At 30.3% G+C, this 20,130-nt stretch overlaps 1 protein-coding gene across 1 annotated transcript; it reads right to left on the minus strand.

The window, feature by feature from the left end:
* Positions 1-11,968: 11,968 nt before the first annotated feature.
* LOC123909643 (zinc finger protein ZPR1 homolog) lies at positions 11,969-17,276 on the minus strand. Its single transcript, XM_045960512.1, has 16 exons — positions 17,017-17,276; positions 16,875-16,919; positions 16,704-16,744; positions 16,361-16,442; positions 16,220-16,264; positions 16,083-16,139; positions 15,747-15,797; positions 15,442-15,569; positions 14,621-14,870; positions 14,436-14,505; positions 14,176-14,246; positions 14,015-14,104; positions 13,542-13,650; positions 13,311-13,402; positions 12,993-13,098; positions 11,969-12,458 (listed from the first exon to the last, which is right to left on the minus strand). The coding sequence occupies exons 1-16, from the start codon at positions 17,101-17,103 to the stop codon at positions 12,346-12,348; spliced, it is 1,437 nt and encodes a 478-aa protein (XP_045816468.1). The 5' UTR covers positions 17,104-17,276; the 3' UTR covers positions 11,969-12,345.
* Between the last annotated feature and the right edge of the window lie 2,854 nt (positions 17,277-20,130).

Consider the following 20,130-nt stretch of genomic DNA (forward strand, 5'->3'; position numbering starts at 1 on the left):
GGTAGAAGAGTATTTATAGGAATTGCAAGCGCGTGAAGTTGAAAAAGTTGTTTATGGGCTGGGTCGTTTTATTTTCAGCCGTTGATGTTGAAAGTGTCTCTACTAGTACTTAATATGATATGATTGATTACTACTATTATTGCTATGGATTAGTAATAATTAATTATTGGAAAATGTTAACATGTGCACCAAAGGCACATGTTAAGAAAGTAAAAGTAGAAATAATATATTGAAATTTGTGCATTTAACTTTTTAAACATTAAATTTTTTTCTAACATTAAATGCAAATTTCTATATTTAGAATCTTAACATGTGCCCTTGATGCACATGTTAACATGACCCTTAATTATTAACGATGGCGTGTTGAGCTGGTAATCTCGAATATGCGCGTGGTTATTATGGAAAATAAATAAATAAATGAAGGTTTCCGTTGGATATTGGATGGAAAAGGGCTAACGGTCGGAAATAATAGGACCAGGTGTAGAGTAGAAAATATCTACCAAAAAGGAAAAGTAGAAAAAAGTGCAAAATATACTACTCGTATTTTCGACAATATCAGATTTAGTGATTCATCTAAGAAAATTAGACCATATACATGGGCACAAACCCAAATAAATTATTCTTAGGCATACTCATTAAGTGAATTTTTTTTTTATATAAAAAATATGATTAAAATTATATTAATTGATGTGACTATTTTATTTTTTTTTTAATTTTTTTGATTGATGTTTGTGTGTCTAAGTTTATATGTAAATGTGTAGTGCCTATTAAGAATGTCTTATACATCTAAGAGAAATGCTAACATGGGCACCAACCCAAATAAATTATTGGCTAAATTGCAATTTTGGCTCCCTAAGTTTTACAAATTTGCAATTTTGGCCCCCCTAATTTTAAAAATAGCATTTCTAGCTAAAATAAAAATAAATGAATAAAAAGTGCAATTTTGTGAAACTTCAAGGGGCAAAAGTGCAATTTAGCCTAAATTATTCTTCGGCATACAAATTACACTGACGGTGCTAACATGGACACAAACCCAAATAAATTTTACACTCACAGTGCATACAAATTAAACTCATGATCATGAGTTTAATTTGTATGCACCGTCAGTGTAAAACGTTTTTACATATGCATTCAATGACATGCCGACACATCATTAAATCCATGTGTAAAATAACTTTACACTGATGATGCTGTATATAATTTTTTTTTAAAACAATATAAATTAAATTCAGAAATCATATCTTATTAACAGCGCAATAAGCTACTTTAATTTAATTCAACAATGTATTTTCTTTTTACTTTATTGATGATTGATTGATATTCATGATTGATGATGATGATTAAAGAGTAATTCATGATTTGCAAAAATCAAGTCTACTTTGAAGAAATTAGTATATCACAAAACAACACATAACAAAGTTTAAAGCATTGTATACATTTTTTCCGGACGATGTTTGGTAAATAAAATACTATTTTGGTATTTTAGATAATTTGTATCGAGGACAAAAAGTTGTTATGTGGTTCAGTAGGTAGACAAGAATTTCAATTTTTATCTGGTGTTTTTGCTACCAGTTTGTTCAATCTCAATAACAATTTTAAAATCAAACACAATTGTGACATTAAATATTTATCAAAGCAATATAACCCCAGTAATAAGAAAGAAATAGAGTAATAAAAAAAAACCTTTACTCTAATTTATAGTTATGTTATTTAGTACTTCTTTCGATCTTTAATATAAGAAAAAAAATATTTTTTAAATTCATAAAATGATTGATGTATTTGATCTAGAAAATGGATCATATACATCAATTATTCTAAGAACTAAAAAGAAAGAAAAAAAATCTTATATAAAAAATTAGAGGGGGTATATTTTTGCATTGACCAACTAACAAGTGGTAACTTTTTATTGGCGATTAAATTCATTAAAAAATGTTCATAAATCTTAGTTCAACTGACAGAAATATCGAAATTGTTATGTCAAACGTCATGATTGATATTCGAACTCTGATCCTTCCACTTCGTATGTGAGTTTTCAATATACCAAAAAAAAGATCCATTTAAACTTTTTTCACTATACCTCCGAGAGTAATGTGGGTTGGAGGGGGGAGAGGGAAGCACGAAAAAGTGAGAGGATGAGAGGTGCTTATGAGTTTATTCGTTCCAGTTTTAACGAATGGAATGCATGGTCTAGGGAATCAAGGCAAGTTTGTTTTCCCCTTCTTTTCTTTTTTTAAGGTTTATTAGAATTAGAATAAATGATTTTTTTTAATATATTGGTTTGTAATTTAATTATTACAAATGCAATTTGATTTCATCTTTTATTTTAATATTTGGGATTCTCCTTTGAAGCATAATGGTGTGGCTTTGTTTATAGGATTAATCTACATGTTGTGATTTACTATTCGGTCCGGTAACATAACTTATTGATTATTGAAAGAAGAGATCTGTGATTATAATAGTTTATTCATTCAAATTTATGTGTATCGTCATGTCTTGGTGTATTTGGACGGTTAGTCATTGACATATGGTAATTCTTTTATAGTTCCTATTTTTAAATACCTCACTCTCGGTGTCCATTTTTACCATTTTGTTGATACATTTGATGGTACAATGATGTTATTTGAGGAACATGGATATTTTTAATCTATACATCTAGACTATATATTGACAGACAAAACAAATAATTGTACTTTTTCACATAATTTGAAATGATGTTCGACCACATTCACATTTAGAAGCTTACCATGTCCTACAAGTTGAGATTAATAGTATATAGTTTAATATATGATTTTAATTTTGTCTAATCTAATGCAATTTTCTTCGCACTATACATTTAAAGATGTATTAGCATTAGAACTTGACATTCTCTATCACATATTGAACTGAACGAATTTCTAGCAATTCACGTGACAATGTGTCATGCTAGATGAAGGGACTAAAAAACATGTGCACAGTGCTATCACAAGTGGAAATGAACTCTTTGTTCTATTGAGACAGTAAAAACCACACCAAATATCGTGTGCAGTTGTCGGACTCAAAGATGTAAAACACAATCCATTAATTACAGGTGCGACCAAATTTTTTAATCGCCAAGTATTTGGTAATATTCAGTACCATTAAAAAAAATTATTTGAGGACAAAATTTCGAAAGTATGCGCATATTGGGAATTCGGCCGTGATAAGATTTTGTAACTTTTGAATTTTTGTTTCTAGACAAACTATTACTAAAGTATGCATATACTGGGAATTGGGCTATAGAGCATTCATTTAAAAGAGTATTAAATTTATTAATCTTCAAAGCTCTTGCATAATATTGTGTACGTAGCTTTGTTCCTCATGGAACACTTTTACTCTTATATCTTATGTATCAATTATTTCACGAGTCTTCAAACTATCAATTAACATGGGAGATTCAAAAGTATGATACTTAATAATGTTATATGTTGATGCAACTCTTTCTTTCTCAATTACCAATGATTTGCTCATATTTTTTCTATCATTCAATTTTAGATTTTCCTGATATTGTTTCTCAAATAAAGGGACGTCTGTGATGTAACAAAAAAAAAAGGGACGTCTATGATGTTTTCACAGACATATTGTTTCTCAAGTAAAGGGACCTCTTTGATGTTTTCAGAGACATTCAAGCTTGATGAAGAATTCATTTTTGGTCTACCATTGAATCTGGATGTTGTATGTTATCTAATTACTTTCTATCATAAGAATGAATGCAATTTGATTATGAACTAAATAGCAAGTAAATTCTAGAATATGCAATTTGATTATGAACTATATAGCAAGTAAATTATAGAAATATTAATTGCAAAACTTTAAATAAGTCTAATTCTCTATAATCATTCACTTATTTTTTATTAAGTTCAATTCTATATGAAGTGTAGGCTCTACTTTCAGATTGATAAGTGAATGATTTGGAAAATGCATAACTTGAAACCAAATGCTTTCTTCCCAAACGAAATTGGCCAAAGTTGGTAAAGGAGAAATACTCCCTCCGGTCCTTTTTATAAGGAACACTTAGGGCAAAAAATTTGGTTATTTTTATAAGAAACTTTGACCAATTTTCAAATGTTTTAAATATTCAATTTCACTTATGCCCTTATTTATTATGAGAGAGAATTTAAAAATAAGTAAATTAGTTGAATAAAGAGTAATTAAATAAGAGTATAAATGGAATAAATTTAAATTTATAAGAGTATTAAATGAAAATAATTATGTTAAATGTGATTCCTTGGTCTATGTGATTTTTTCAAATTGTTCCTTATAAAAAGGACCAGAGAGAATAGTTGTTACAGCGCATCAATCGTTGAAGATGTACAAGCCAAAACATACTGGTAGCTTTTATAGTTTAATCCTTTTACCTTGGTAGAAAATGTTTGAATTTCTGAAATTTGCATCATATCATTTATGTCCAGCAATTTCTGTAGTAATTATAAATTGCTATAATTTTCAGGTGGGGTGCAACTTAAGGGTCCGGCTATAGACACGGTCCTTGCATTAATGTAATATTTTCTTCAAATTGGACAAATGGTAATACAACTATAAACTTCATGTTTGTGATTGTGTCTTTATAAATTATAGCACAAATTCTTGACATTGCTCTATCATATATATATTTTTGAAGTTTGCATTATGCTACATTTAGAGTTGGCCTTCCTAATTAATACATTTAGTTAACCTTATTCAGCATTGGTTGGTGTATCTGTAGCTGGTCTTGGTTGGGGAGTATTTGAAAGGGATTAGAGTTTAGGATTGGACCAACAATGCCACAGTGATCTTATTTGAAATCTATCTATTTATATATTGTTTAAGACATTTATACGAGATTTTATATTTTTATGGGGCCTGTGTTCATCTTTTTTTTGTTATTTATCTATGACTTTTTATTTTGTTGTTGATTTATATGAGGACTGTATATTTATATTCATATATTAATACTGGAATCTATTTTTATTTTATAATTTACGTGAGACTTTTGTATTTATAATTTATATGGGCATGTATTTTTGCACATGTATTATTTTGGGGCTATATTTACCTAGCGATCGAACTCTGAATTATCATGGAATTCTTCCATGAGAACAAGAGGGTTAATACAAAAAAAAAAATATTATTATAAGGACTATAGTTTTATTCATATATTAACACAAAGACATATTTTTTATGTGTCTAACCCTACCTTGATGTCTAGATGCTTATAATTTATATAAAAAAAATATTTTTTTAATAATTTATACGACGTTCTATATTCATTTTATTTGGAGGATATTGATGTGGAAATTAACTAATAAGATATATTTAGATAATTTTTTTTGCGTATTTTTGTTTCATATTTATTTTACTATGGATATTATGAGATTAATTTAACTTTTTTGTGTTTGCTTGGGGGCTTTTTTTAAAAAGTTTACACATGAGTCTATACTTTATTTTTATTAATTTATATAGGGCCTACTCTTTTTCTATTTTTTTTATTTACACATGAATTATATTTATATATTGATACAGGATCCAACTTTTTTTTTATGTTATAATTTTTCATTCTTTTTATTTGAAAATTATGAAAATTCTAATATTAAAATGTTATTTTTCGTAATCTCATTTTACCCGTGCTTGGCACGGGTTCGGATACTAGTTAATAGTACGCATGAAAACAAATTGTTGACGCAATAGTACCCGAGATGAATATATACTATATAATAAATAAATTATGTTATGTATGGAAAAAATTCAGTTGAGAGAGGATAATCCATCTTGTGTGTCATAGGTTTTTTAATGGAGATTAGTAATCGCTAATGATGCTGGAGACTTCGTGCCGATATCATGATAATCCAAAAAAATAAATCACGACCATGGATATCGAACATGGGTTTTTTTTTTTTTTTTGAAAGGGATATCGAACATGGGTTGCCTACAAATTGTTATAAATATTAACTTTGCACATCAAAATTAAGCAACTTTTTATATTAAGGGAGTAAAAATTGTTTGCCCAAAAAAAATTGAATTAAGTTGGGCCAAATGGTACCTTATACAGTGTAAGTGTCTAAAATATACAATCCAAAACACAAACTACAAAAAAAGACTGAGTTTTAAAAAGTAGAGATATTACGTTAGGATTTAAGTATATGAGGAGAACCCAATTGTGGGAGGGTGAACACCCTGTTACACGACTTAGGTAGATGATTGTGATTGGTCAATAAATATTATTTAATATAGAAAAATCAATAAATATTATTTATAAACCAATTATAATTATTCACTTCAGCAAATGTTCTGATACATATTCACATAATATGTGTACCAAAGAATTCACCTTGTGGGAGAGCTTCATGACTTAATATATATTATGAATATTAATTAAAAGAATAAAACACAATTAATATATATATATATATATATATATATATAGGGGGCTGCTAATTTAGACCCAGTTGGGTCTAAATTAGCAAGGTGCACCTTTTGAGTTGGACAAAAATACCCATTTTTTAATTTTTTGGAAGAATAGAGCAACAGGGGCATTTCTGTAATTTTATGCAACAGTACGCGTGCCCCCACTTCTTTTTCCCCCCCCCAGGACACGTGTCACGCTGTTATTTGCCAAAACCAAAGCGCGTGTACCACACGCGCCGACAGGCGCGAGTGGCTGAAGCCCAATCGCGGAGAGAGAAGCCTTTTTAAAAAGGCAGGCCACGTGTCACTCTTTCATTGGCTGCGTTAATTTTTTTTCATTTAATACTTTAAACTCGATTATTTCGTCGTAAATTAATTTTTTATTTTTTAATTTTTATACCAAAATTCATAATTTTTTTTTCTCTACAAATAGAGACTTGGTTCGTTTGATTTGGACACCGAAAAAAAAACGCGATTTTTCACTACTTTAAACTCGATTATTTCGTCGTAAATTAATTTTTTATTTTTTAATTTTTATACCAAAATTCATAATTTTTTTTTCTCTACAAATAGAGACTTGGTTCGTTTGATTTGGACACAGAAAAAAAAAACCCAATTTTTCACTACCTTAATCTCATCAAATAACTAATAATCAACTTACTGAAACCATCCTACCAGGAAAATGGTTTCAGATTACAACTCTCTGAAACCATTGTACCAGATAAATGGTTTCAGAAGCAAACACAATTAATAAATTACTCACTGAAACCATTCTACCAGTAAAATGGTTTCAGAGTACAACTATGTGCAACCATTCTACAAGCTAAATGGTTTCAGAAGCAAATAACTAATAATCAACTTACTGAAACCATTCTACCAGCAAAATGGTTTCAGATTACAACTCTCTGAAACCATTGTACCAGATAAATGGTTTCGGAAGCAAACACAATTAATAAATTACTCACTGAAACCATTCTACCAGTAAAATGGTTTCAGAATACAACTATGTGCAACCATTCTACAAGCTAAATGGTTTCAGAAGCAAATAACTAATAATCAACTTACTGAAACCATTCTACCAGCAAAATGGTTTCAGATTACAACTCTCTGAAACCATTGTACCAGATAAATGGTTTCAGAAGCAAACACAATTAATAAATTACTCACTGAAACCATTCTACCAGTAAAATGGTTTCAGAATACAACTATGTGCAACCATTCTACAAGCTAAATGGTTTCAGAAGCAAATAACTAATAATCAACTTACTGAAACCATTCTACCAGCAAAATGGTTTCAGATTACAACTCTCTGAAACCATTGTACCAGATAAATGGTTTCAGAAGCAAACATTAGTTTTTAATTATCGTTTTATCTCATTTAAGGTAGTGAAAAATTGCGTTTTTTTTTTTCGGTGTCCAAATCGAACGAACCAAATCTCTATTTGTAGAGAAAAAAAAATTATGAATTTTGGTATAAAAAATAAAAAATAAAAAATTAATTTACGACGAAATAATCGAGTTTAAAGTAGTGAAAAATTGCGTTTTTTTTTCGGTGTCCAAATCAAACAAACCAAGTCTCTATTTGTAGAGAAAAAAAAATTATGAATTTTGGTATAAAAATTAAAAAATAAAAAATTAATTTACGACGAAATAATCGAGTTTAAAGCATAAAATGGAAAAAATCACGCAGACCCATTCATATGCTGACACGTGGCTGCCTTTTTCAAAAGTAAAATTTTCTCTCTCCAGCTTATAATCTAGTGTGGCGCAGACAAGATGGTAGGATGATCTGGGCTGTCTGATCAATCAGACAGCCTTAATGAGATCACATCTTGGCTGTCTGATGGAAATCAACGGTCTGTAACCATGGTCCTTCCGTACGCGCGCGACACTGGATCCACGTCTATTAATTTTTAAGAAGGTGGGGCGCGTGTCATTATTTTTTTTTTTTATGTAAAATTACAGAAATGCCCCTGTTGCTCTATTCTTTCAAAAATTAAAAGAATGGGTATTTTGGTCCAACTCAAAAGGTGCACCTTGCTAACTTAGACCTAACTAGGGTCTAAGTTAGAAAACCCCATATATATATATATATATATATATATATATTATAAATTTTTACTATTAATTATTCTTCATCCTAATATACTAAATATGATCATTAAAGTCATGCATGTTAATCATCAAGAATATCACCACTACAGGATCCACATCATCAACATATCTTCCTCATTCTTCACAAATTTAATACGACTCTTAGAGTTATGTATGTTAATCATCAAAAACATTACCAACTATATGCACATACCACAACACCAACGCATCTCTTTAATTATTCATGTATTAAATATGAGTATTAGAATCATTTACCTCATGTAAGAATAAATATTATATAGAGTAATAATGATACAATGGGAATGTAAATTCCATCCCCTACTATATTTGTGTATTATGTATCTATTTTCCATCAAATGGTTGTTCTTTTAGGGACAAATTAAAAGTTCTTTTATAACATTTTAAACTTAAATACCCCATTCGATCTCATATATAATAGAAAGTTTAGTTTTTAGATTCATTAAAAATATAATGTATCTAGACCATATTATGGATCAGATACATTAGATTTTTAATGAATCTAAAAAGTAAACTTTATTTTATATATAGGACCGGAGGGAGTAAGAAATATCATCGATTAATTATTTATTTGATTTTCATTTGTGTTCATCTATTTTTTTATATTTTATTATTTTCATGTTTTTCTTCTTTTTACACGTGTAAAAATAAAAAAAATACATGTGTAAACATACATGCACCTTTTTTTTTTTTACGAACATACATCCAACTTGTTGGAATGTTCATATCTAAATCAGTCTAAATAAAAAACTACAAATATATCTAAAAAAATAAAAAATCACAAAAAAAACTAAATATTATTGGATGTATTTAGATGTTCTTTTGTGTAAATTGTTCATAATAAATTATAGATTCCTTTTTTAAAACACACCACATACATTTTTTTATCCACACCGTATACATAAACTTTAATACTTAATTTTTATTTATTGGCATGATATTTTGCATAAATCTATTTTTTTAATTATACTTATTAGTTTAATTTTTTATTATTTTTTTCATCAAACCAATTACTTTGTCGTGTTTTTACAATATTAATATAACATTTTTTACAAATATAATTTGGATGACCACTTTTAATTGATTTTTTTTATATATATTGAAATAAACCACGTTTAATTGATTTTTTTTTTGTTTCTTTAAAACATGTTAAAATCATGATTTGGTGTCGTTGCTACGCATTCAACCACCTAAGAATCATCTAATCAAAATTTGAAGGTCCAAATTTAACATCTAATCATCTAATCAACATTTTATATTTATAAAAGAAAAAAAAAATATTATAATTTAGACCATCGATACTTTGAGTTGGTTGACTACATATCATGTAACTACTTTGAATCTTACCCATGAGGGCGCTGCTATTTCCGACTACACTAAGTTTATCACTACTTTGAGATGGTTGACTATATGTCATGTCACAATGTTAAACTAAGTTTGTCGATCGTAAAACTTAATTGTCAATGATGAATCATGGCGCAAACCTATTCAGATAGAAGTTAATCCAGCAAGTAGAGAATAATAGTAATTCAAAGACAGGATTATGTTTAACATAGATTTTTAATTTTACCAAGAACTGATCGATTGCGTCAGCTATACCCGGAGCTACTTTTTAGAAGGTAAAAAACATATATCAAAAGTATTAAAAAATGAATTTATACCAAACAATGGTAATGCTCTCTTGTTGAGCCTCTTATTGTATACAATTAATGTAATTTAACATATAAACAATTCAAATAAATATTTCACACTTTGTAAGAAAAATCGGTGAATAAGTCTACCATTATTTATTTATTTTATTGAAAACATAAGTCTACCATTATTAGCCTTCTTACTTCTATAAAACTAGAGTGTACGATACATTTACAACAATGTTAGAACTCATTCTCCCAAAGGAGCTGTTAAACAGACCTAGTGACAACAAATAATTCAAAAATCAAAACAAACAAAAACGACTAGTGCATTAATATAGATTAAACGTTACACTCAATATCTACCTATGTACCTTAACGGTAGAAATGTTCTAATTTTACTACTTGTCTATTGATATGCATTCATTAACAGCTAACAATAACGCACTGCTTCTCCTTAAAGTCTCAGATTTATTTCTCTCGGGTATCAATTTAAATGAACTAATTTAGTTTTTTAAAAAATAAATAAAAAAGTTAACGCAGTGTTACAAACAAATTGAAAGGCATCAGACACAGATCTGGGGAGGGGCAAGAGGGGGCTTGGGTCCCTCCTCCTCTTGTTCATTACCTCTTTCTAAGAATACATAGTAGTATTATGAACATATATGCAGCCGTGTGAAAGTGTTGGCTTTGTCTATATTTTAATATTAAATAATATGTCCTTTTTAAGGCTTATAACATATATTTACGGCTATTAATTTCTTTAAAAAATGTTAAAGCCGCTAAATAGTACAGTAGTATATATTGAGCATATTTATCTATTATAATATTTTAAGCATTATAACATTTCAATCAAATGAATGAGCTTGGTTATTAAGTTTCTGTTAAGAAGAATCATTTGAAAGAAATCAAGTTTAATTTTTAGAAGGAATAATTTTTTGTCGGGTATTACTTATCTTATTGCCGAATTTCATATTACCAGCTTTATTCTCCCGGAGGATTACCAAAAAAAAATATTATTGTATTTTATTTAATATTTTGATATTATATTTTTCGTCCGGTATCTTATAAATTTTTGGATCCGTCTAAGAGCATACACTCTTACGAACCAATAGAGCATAGTAAAGTACATAATCTGAATTAACATAATCTCTGAATTGCTGGATCGATGTCTTCGGGTATAACAACAACAACGCAGTGGAATTTCTTTAACAAACATGACTTCATTGTTCTGCTTGATAAAACTAGAGAACAATGAAAACATCATGTATCCATCAAAATTTGAGAGACACTGGTTTTCAAACAATTTGTGCACCTTTAAAGTGATTTCCACTATAGTCATTTTTCAAATCCTTACGGTTCATATTTTTCTATACCATAAAAATGTATCAACTGAAAAATTTATCTTTACAGTATTGATTTTCTTCATTGTGAAACGAAATCCATGTTTAAGCACTATTCATTTAGTAAACCCTAATCCAAATAACGTCACTTTTTTTTTTAAGTTTTTTTTTTGGTTAAAAAAATAAAGTAAATAAGCCTATCGTCTTTGTTAAATAAGCCTATAGTATTTACATATTGTTTCTAAAAGAAAAATTGTATTTCAATTAAGTTACTAAATTTTGTCGTTAGTAGTGAATTAAGCTTATGTGAGAGGTTATAAATTTCAAATAAATTAATTTTTTCAAGGATTTATTAAAGAAAATACATATAGCCCATAACACCAACAAAAGCATGATATATATAAATTTAGGTTTTTGTATGTACCAAAAACCCTAGGGGAGGTACAGTGCAGAAAAAAGAGATTTAACATCGGACAAAACAAGTTTCACGTTGGTTTTGTACGCAATAGGATCGCATGTGATGTGGTATATCCACCACATTTCACATCGGTTAACCAATATGATAAGTATATTTTAGTATTTTACACATCGGCTTATTAATTCCCCAATATGAGATTGTATTTTTATTTTTTTTTACTTGGATGTCAACAAGCAAACAACCGGGTTGACTTCTCTCATTTACAATCATAAATAAGGCAACACCACGACAAGATCTCCGGAAATAATTAAATTAAACCACAAAAGTTTAAAAAATCTAAAATTATATGAATAATTTCTCATACTAGAAGAGCATCTTTACTCGCTGCTACTAGTATTTGCTGATTCATAAGCAGATAAGCTTACTCACTGCTACTAGTATTTGCTGATTCATAAGCAGCATCGGCAGAAGATGTGTCCATGTCATGGAGACCTAATTCTTCATCTTGCTCCCATGTCCTCTCATATTCCTCAACTGGAGACACCGTGTTGATAAAATTACCAAAACAGAAAACAATCAAACATTAATATATATTAAGATGAAGCCTGAAGAACTATGCAGCCAAGTAAAGATCACTACACGACAGTCACATAATAGTAATACATTCACCAACTAGAGATCATCAAATCTATAAAATTCAAAATGAATAAAAAATTATTTCAACAGCAATGCCCTCTCGGAATGACATGAGCCATAGTTATATGATCAAGCTAATTAGAAGTTAAAACTTAAAACCCCATCACACCTAACAAGCAAACTACATAGAAGGCAATTAAACCAAATGGATATGAATATATTTTTTCATTATTAATCCTCCTTAGTCCTTACATAGAAAACATAGGAAGCTATAATATCATCAATAAATAAAACTTTGATCAGATGAAGCAGAATACCCTAGTTTGTGTGCAATGGAGACGGGCCCCAGGACAAAACATATTCAACATCAAACATGGAAACTAATTGCAGTAAGCAAAACTTGTAGTCTGTGGGTGTTGAAGAAAAACTTACACATTAATTGCTTGTCGTCTTTTAGATCATCAGTTGCAGGTGCTATGAAAGAATTTGCCAATGCATCATCAAGAATTAAAGTCCAAGGTTTATCCAAGCTAAGAAGCTGCAAAAAATGAAAAGCAGATAAAAATAATGATGTCAAAGACCATGCAGCTAGGGTGAGCCAAATATAATTGATATACATTGCAATTAGAAATTTAGAATAGTCATTACACATTACACAATAGGTATACATAAAAAGGTCAAAACCTGCGCGGGGGAGGCATATGCTCATCCCCCCATGTAAACCAAATATATTATACAATCATGTGGTACCTTGTTCAGCCTGGCCCCAAAGTCAAGCCACTTGCTTCTACTATGTTCATCAAGACTGTCTCCAAAAGTAAACCCATGGACCCTCTCAAGACCTGTAAGTGTGTAAATTTAATATTAAACATCTTGATGAAAGGAGAACAACTTGAAATCCCTCTTGACAAATCATTTTGACATTAATGTGTGTGGGAAGAGAGAGACAGAGAGAGAGGGAGAGAGTGAGAGAGAGCATACTTTCACTAATTTTTTTAATTAAACCTTCAACAGTTGTAACAACTCCTCCTAAAGTGCCACTTGCCAACTCCAAGTCAAGTTCAGGCACTTGTACGCTAGCTGTATCAGACTAATGAAACCAAAAAACGACGAAGTTAATGCTTTGAATAAAAGAATTAATAGACAAATATAACAAGTATACATGGAAAGATATAAAGCATATTTATAGACGTCCAATCACATAAAATATTGTTTAAATGGCCAGGCAAACATAAAATGAACAGCAGGCCCGTGAACAAAAAGTGTGAAGAGAGGACTAATTTACAACACCGAAAAATCATGTTCAGACTCGTCTTCAATGGAAACTTGAAAGGACTATTTAAGTATCATAACAACATTGATCAAAAACAAGTATGATTACAACTATTACCCCGAGTACATCATTGCAAACAGTGTATTAATGTATCAGAAGAGCATTATTTGACTTGACAAACCTTTATTACATCACGGTTTAGGTCGTTAACATTTTTCACATGAAGAGTCATCTTTTTTCCTTTCTCTGCAAACCCCCCACCCGCTTTCAACTGCATGATGAACAATAATTATTGTAGCCCAGAGAGAAAGAAATAATTACACACATGAAATCAACATATACCTCAGAGTTTCGGTAACCACAAACATCGCAAGTGAATGCCATAATGATTCCTTTTTTGAAGTACGGAATATCTATACATCATTAAGCTTAACAAAGTTTATAGATGAACTAATAAGACACGTTTCTCATGCCAACTCTTAAAATAGTAAAATAACATTAACAAATTGCAAAATAATAACTGAAGGACGACCCTTCAAATAAAGGCAAAACACTGTTAATAATAAACCAAAAGGGAAATATAAGAGATGCTAAAAGGATACCAATTTCAAACATTCGAGTTTCACATCCACCGGCACAACCAGCATAACAAGTTGTTGGGAAAGTCATCACCTGCCAATAAAATAATAAGCACCACAAAAACATTGAATGTTCAAAAAAACACAAAAAAAGGAAAGAAAACCCCCGCAGCAGTCGGTAGCATACAGTTCAGCATTACATTACATACCTCTTCTGGTGTACTATATCGAAATAAGGCTTCTGCAATCTCTGCACTATTACTCTGTGCAATGGCTCGGTGACCTGCTGCTGCCCCTACAGACCCGTGTGGTTCTCCCTTCACTTGGTTGGAAACTTCTGTTAGTGCTTCATCTGGAGTTCCTCCAATTTGTGTAACTTGATATCCCAATGATGCTTGTTTCTCAGGAGTTCGATCATAAAATTTTATTGTCATTGACGGATCAGATGACGGAGCAAACCTATTCACATAATTATAATTATAGTTATACCCTACATATAGATATAGGAATACACACACACACACACACATGCATGCTTAGGACTCTACCTCACTAATAAATTAAAGGTTTGATTTACAATAAAGGATTATAACATGCAGCGTGCATTGATTTGAATATACATATAGGAATATACATACACACACACACACATGCATGCTTAAGACTCTACCTCACTAATGAATTAAAGGTTTGATTTACAATAAAGGATTATAACATGCAGCGTGGAATGATTTGAAGAGCATCAATCCAATACAAATGAAGCTCGGTTTTCTTATCTTTAAAATGACCTTCTACTCATGTTCAAACATTTTTTGATTTAGTACACTTTCTATGACTTTTACTCCTATTCAAACATCCTTGATTTAGTACCCCTTCTATCACTTTTACTCCTTATATGTAAGTTATATATTTCATTTTGTTTGTTGTTTACTTTTAGAAAAATATCCTACCCTTTTCTTTTGTAATATTTTCTTCTCTAACAAGTTATTTTCATCCACACAATAACAAAATTCACAAAAATATCTCTTACGGATTTTCAACAAAGCTATTTCCAGCAGGATCGTCAAGAACAAATGTAAATGATGATTCTCCTGCGCAACAGGCTCGCAACTTCACCAAAAATTGATCTATTGCTTCAGCTGTCTCCGGAGCAACATTCTATGATGTCAAAGATATAAAACTAAGTCAGTAAAAGAGAAACTTATACGAAACAATAATAAGGGCAGTTCTTGTCGATGGCAGTTCATGGCGCCTCAATAGCAGATTATGGCAGAAAAACCAACCATATCAACCGATATTCGATAAAACTAAATATATGACAAAAACAAATAGTACCTTGCATCGTTCTTGAAGTTCATCAGCAGCTCGCATCAGTATCCCTTCTACCTATAATTACACCAGAAACACTATAGTCACATCATATGAGGGGAAAATGTTTAACTAATCATAGCTTTAACCCAAATCTTCATAAAATACTTGAAATTAGAGCTCTAGCACCGACAATTATATATATGTGGACATTATCCTTGCTACAACAATAACAAGTAATAATTTTGTACAAATAAATGTAAGCCAAAATCAACTACAGGGTGTAGACTGTAGAGGTATTCACTGGCAAATCAAGGGGGCAGATAACAATTGAGATAAATTGAAGTATATATATATATATACCGTTGACAGACTGCCACGCCGAGCCTCTGATTGAATCTCAAAATCCAACTCCGGTATCTGCAGGAACATTCACACAGTTAAACTAAAGCACAATTACAAAGTATTGAACATCATTATCCGCAAGATCAATTTACTACCTTGATGGTAGCATGTTCTGATTTTACCACTTGTCTGTTGAGCATCTGCATCAATTAAAAATTATGAGTAAGCACTCTTACTCTTACAAAACATAATCCAAAATAGAGCGTAGCAAAGTAGATAATTTGAATTAGCATAACCTCTGGATTGCCTGATGAGATCTTCAAGGTGTAAGAGCAACAACGAGTTGGAATTTCGTCAACATACATTACTTCATTATTCCTAATTCACAAACAAAGACCCGAGTGTTACAAAAAGTTTAAGGTTTTGTTTGTTTATCAAAATGAAAATTACTTATATATCTTAAAAAGCTACCCCAGTAGTAATAATAATAATAATAATAATCACTCAAGCCACTAGGTTTGGTCTAGGGATTTGAGTAGTATGATATAGGTCGTGGGTTCGATCCCAGCTCATTGTAAACCAAAACAATAAAATAATAATAATAATAATCACTCTTGATAGATTAGGGAAGCAACTTACTTGTTGCAACAATGAGGACAATCGAAAGCGGACAACCAAATCTGCATATTAGGCACAATCATTTGATAGAAATAAGAAAATAGATAACAAAATAAGGTATTTAGCATGATAATAATGAGAGAAAGATTAAAAATAGAAACAAGAGAAATTTCAAACATTTGGGAAACATACCTTTCTGAAGTGAGGAATGGAAGTGATGAAGGAATTTGTAGTGCCCTGAAACGAAAGAGACATGGGAGAATTTGAAGTGAGATGAAAATAAAACAAACAAATTTCGGAAAATACAATACAGTTAGAGAGAAAGTGAGAGTACGTTTTCGCCGCAATGCATGCATAAGCTTTCAAAGCTTTGAAAGGTTTCGCAGTTAGAGAGAGGGGCGCCAAAAAGTGCTTCAACCATCTTGTGCCGGCACCGATCGAAAGAGACAAAACAATAAAAGGTTAGGTTAGGTCTCTGGAGTCTGGACAAAGTAAGACGATAATAATTGTTAATTGACTGCTCAAGCAAAATCCACACTCTCTCTATATATATACACACACGAATAAATAGATCAAACAACCCTGACCAAAAAATAAAATAGATCTTTTTTCAAAGAAAAAATATATATATTTCAAAGAAAAAATAGATATTATATTTTTTCAGAAGAAAAAAATAGATACAATACAAATATCTTATGTGCTTGGTGCACATAAGATAACAGCTGTGATAATAATATTTTATTAAATTATGTTTTTTTGCAAAGTTATCAAAAATGGACTGGACCGATCGGTCGGCCTGATCGGTCGGACCGTGAACTGGTCATGAAAACGGTTTGGTTATGAGCAAAAATTGGATAGGAAATAAACCGGCAAAAAAACGCATGAACCGGTTTTGAACTGGCGAACCGATTGACACGGTCCAAGCGGTTCTGCAGAATTTTTTTTTTTTTAAAAAAAAGGACAAAACGACGTCGTTTTAACATTTTTTTTTAAAAAAAAAAAAATCCTAAACAAAACAACACGTCGTAGGAATATGAAATGTTTGTTTTTTATCATAGGAATTGATTTTTTTGAAAGCAGTATATTGTCAATTGATGTTATGGTGCTATTTTATGTTATTGAATTTAGTTTATTATATAATTTCTAATTTGATTTGAATTATAAATTTTATTTTATTTTGACTTGTGATATTTTATCTTTTTAATGTGTGAAATTGTGAAATATCGAGCAATTATTCATATATTTTTATTTATATATTAATTAAAATATATATATTTAATTAAAAGCGGTTCGACCCGGTTGAACCTGATCCGACCAATTGAACCTTGAACCGGTGAGCTCGCCGGTTCGATGACCGGTCCGGTTCTGACAACCTTATTTTTTTACACAGTTTATAATAATATGATAAAACAAACAGTATATAATATTTAGATAAAAAATGAATCTTGTAAAATAATTAATTTTTTCATAAATTATTTTGCAATAATTTATAATTATAAAATTTTAAAACACTCAATAATTTTATAGAATTCTAAATCAATTGCAATATTTAACACCACTAGATAATTAACACCACTAGATAAATAATTGCAATATTTTTTCATAAAAATTATGGGTAAGTAAATAATTTTATTTTATTATATATGTTAAGTAAGCTAAAAAATAAAAATATTAGTTTAATTTGTTATAAAATTCAGGTTAATATTCATTTTTTGTACTTTTTAATAATTTTTCTTTTTTACGCAATAATTATTTTACTTTTTTTTTTTTTTTTTTTTTTTTTGGTATAATAATTATTTTACTTTATTGGTAGCCTTATAATTTTTAATAATTATTTTATTTTGCGGGTAACATTGTATATAATAAATGAATGTATTACCATCAGTAGCTTTAAGGCTCCCATCTAAAGCACGAAATTATTAAATTTTAGAGTTTGATTATATATTTGGTCCTTTTAAATACTATAGTAATTTCAAAGTTACTGAGGATGGCAATGGGCGCCCATGGGTGCGGGTTTGACACTTACCAAACCCACGCCCGAAATTATCACCCAAACTCAAAGATTGTTCGGGTGGCAAAACAACACCCACGCCCACACCCATTGGGTTCGGGTTTTTTCCACCTAAACCCAAACCCGCAACACATTTGAAAATAATTTGCAAATTTAAGAAATTAAATTTCAACGTAGACTTTGAATTAAATTACAACTAAAATTAAGGTATTCCAAGGAAATTCAAACATAGGCTTTCAAGAAATTACAACATAGACTTTCAATAAATTAAATTACAACTAAAATTTAAGGTTTTCTAAGGAAATGGAGGGAGACTATGGGGGTAATTAGGTAATTATAAAATATTTCGGATGGGTGTATGGGTTTCGGGTGTGGGTTTAACCGATATCAAACCCACACCCATATTATCGGGTGTCACCCAAACCCAAACTCAGTCAAATCGGGTTTCGCCCATTGACTTGGGTTTGGGTTCAGGTGAACTCTCGGGTTTGGGTTTTTTTGCCATCCCTAAAAGTTACCCTCCGTCCTGTATGAAGAATTCAAAATATTTTAACAAAATGATATTGCAAAGGATTCGTTGCCTTCTAAGAAAGGTTGCAAAAGCTAACCTCTAGGGTGAAGCAATTTCTGTGCAATATGTTCATCACGGACGAATCTAGAAACTAATCGAACAGGGGGCTGATCATTTTTTAATAAGAAATATTACATAAAATTTAATTATAATTTATATGAATAGGGATCAAATTATACCAATATAAAATTATTTTACACTGATTTATTGATCGCAATTAATTTACACTATAAGTATACATACAAATTAATAATAATTATATATAAAAAACAATTTTAAAGATATAATATATACACCATTGGGGTGGGAGGGAGGGGCCGAAGCCCACCCTTGCCACCCCTTAAATCCGTCCCTGATGCTGGTTACATGTTGTATACATGTGTGTAAAATATAAAATTGATAATAGGTTATACAAAATTTTCTAGGGGAAATAGTCATTTTAGTTCCATAATGTGCAGCTCGCTGTCATTCTGGTCCCTGCCTAAAGAAAAAATATTATATAGTCCCTGACTCTGTAATCCGTTAGTCACTTTAGTCCCTGACATTAAAATTGACCGTTAACTTTACAAAAAAACTTATGTGGCATTTTTTAGGACATGTGGCACGCTGAGTAGACATAAATTGGACAAATAACATGATATAGCCAGGGACCAAAACGAAAGTAAACACCAAATTTTCTCAATTTAAATCCCTAAAATCCTAGATCTCATTGTTTTTCTTTGTTGTTGTTTGTTGTTTTTCTTTTATGTTTTCATCTTCTATATTGTTGTTGTTCTTCAATTTATTGGGAAAGGAACTAGTAAAATTTTGGCATTGATTAAGGAAAGGTTGCACAGTGAAGCAAATAGAAACTGTGTTGGAACATT

Source organism: Trifolium pratense, linkage group LG2 (assembly GCF_020283565.1).
Source record: "Trifolium pratense cultivar HEN17-A07 linkage group LG2, ARS_RC_1.1, whole genome shotgun sequence".
NCBI classification, from domain to species: domain Eukaryota; kingdom Viridiplantae; phylum Streptophyta; class Magnoliopsida; order Fabales; family Fabaceae; genus Trifolium; species Trifolium pratense.

Excerpts from the sequence above, each read along its gene's own strand:
- LOC123909643 (XM_045960512.1), bottom strand. The coding sequence starts at position 17,103 with ATGGTTGAAGCACTTTTTGGCGCCCCTCTCTCTAACTGCGAAACCTTT. Across the intron at positions 16,140-16,219 it reads CAGAACATGCTACCATCAAG|ATACCGGAGTTGGATTTTGA; the intron begins GTAGTAAATTGA and ends ATGTTCCTGCAG. Across the intron at positions 13,099-13,310 it reads TTGGGGCCAGGCTGAACAAG|CTTCTTAGCTTGGATAAACC; the intron begins GTACCACATGAT and ends CATTTTTTGCAG.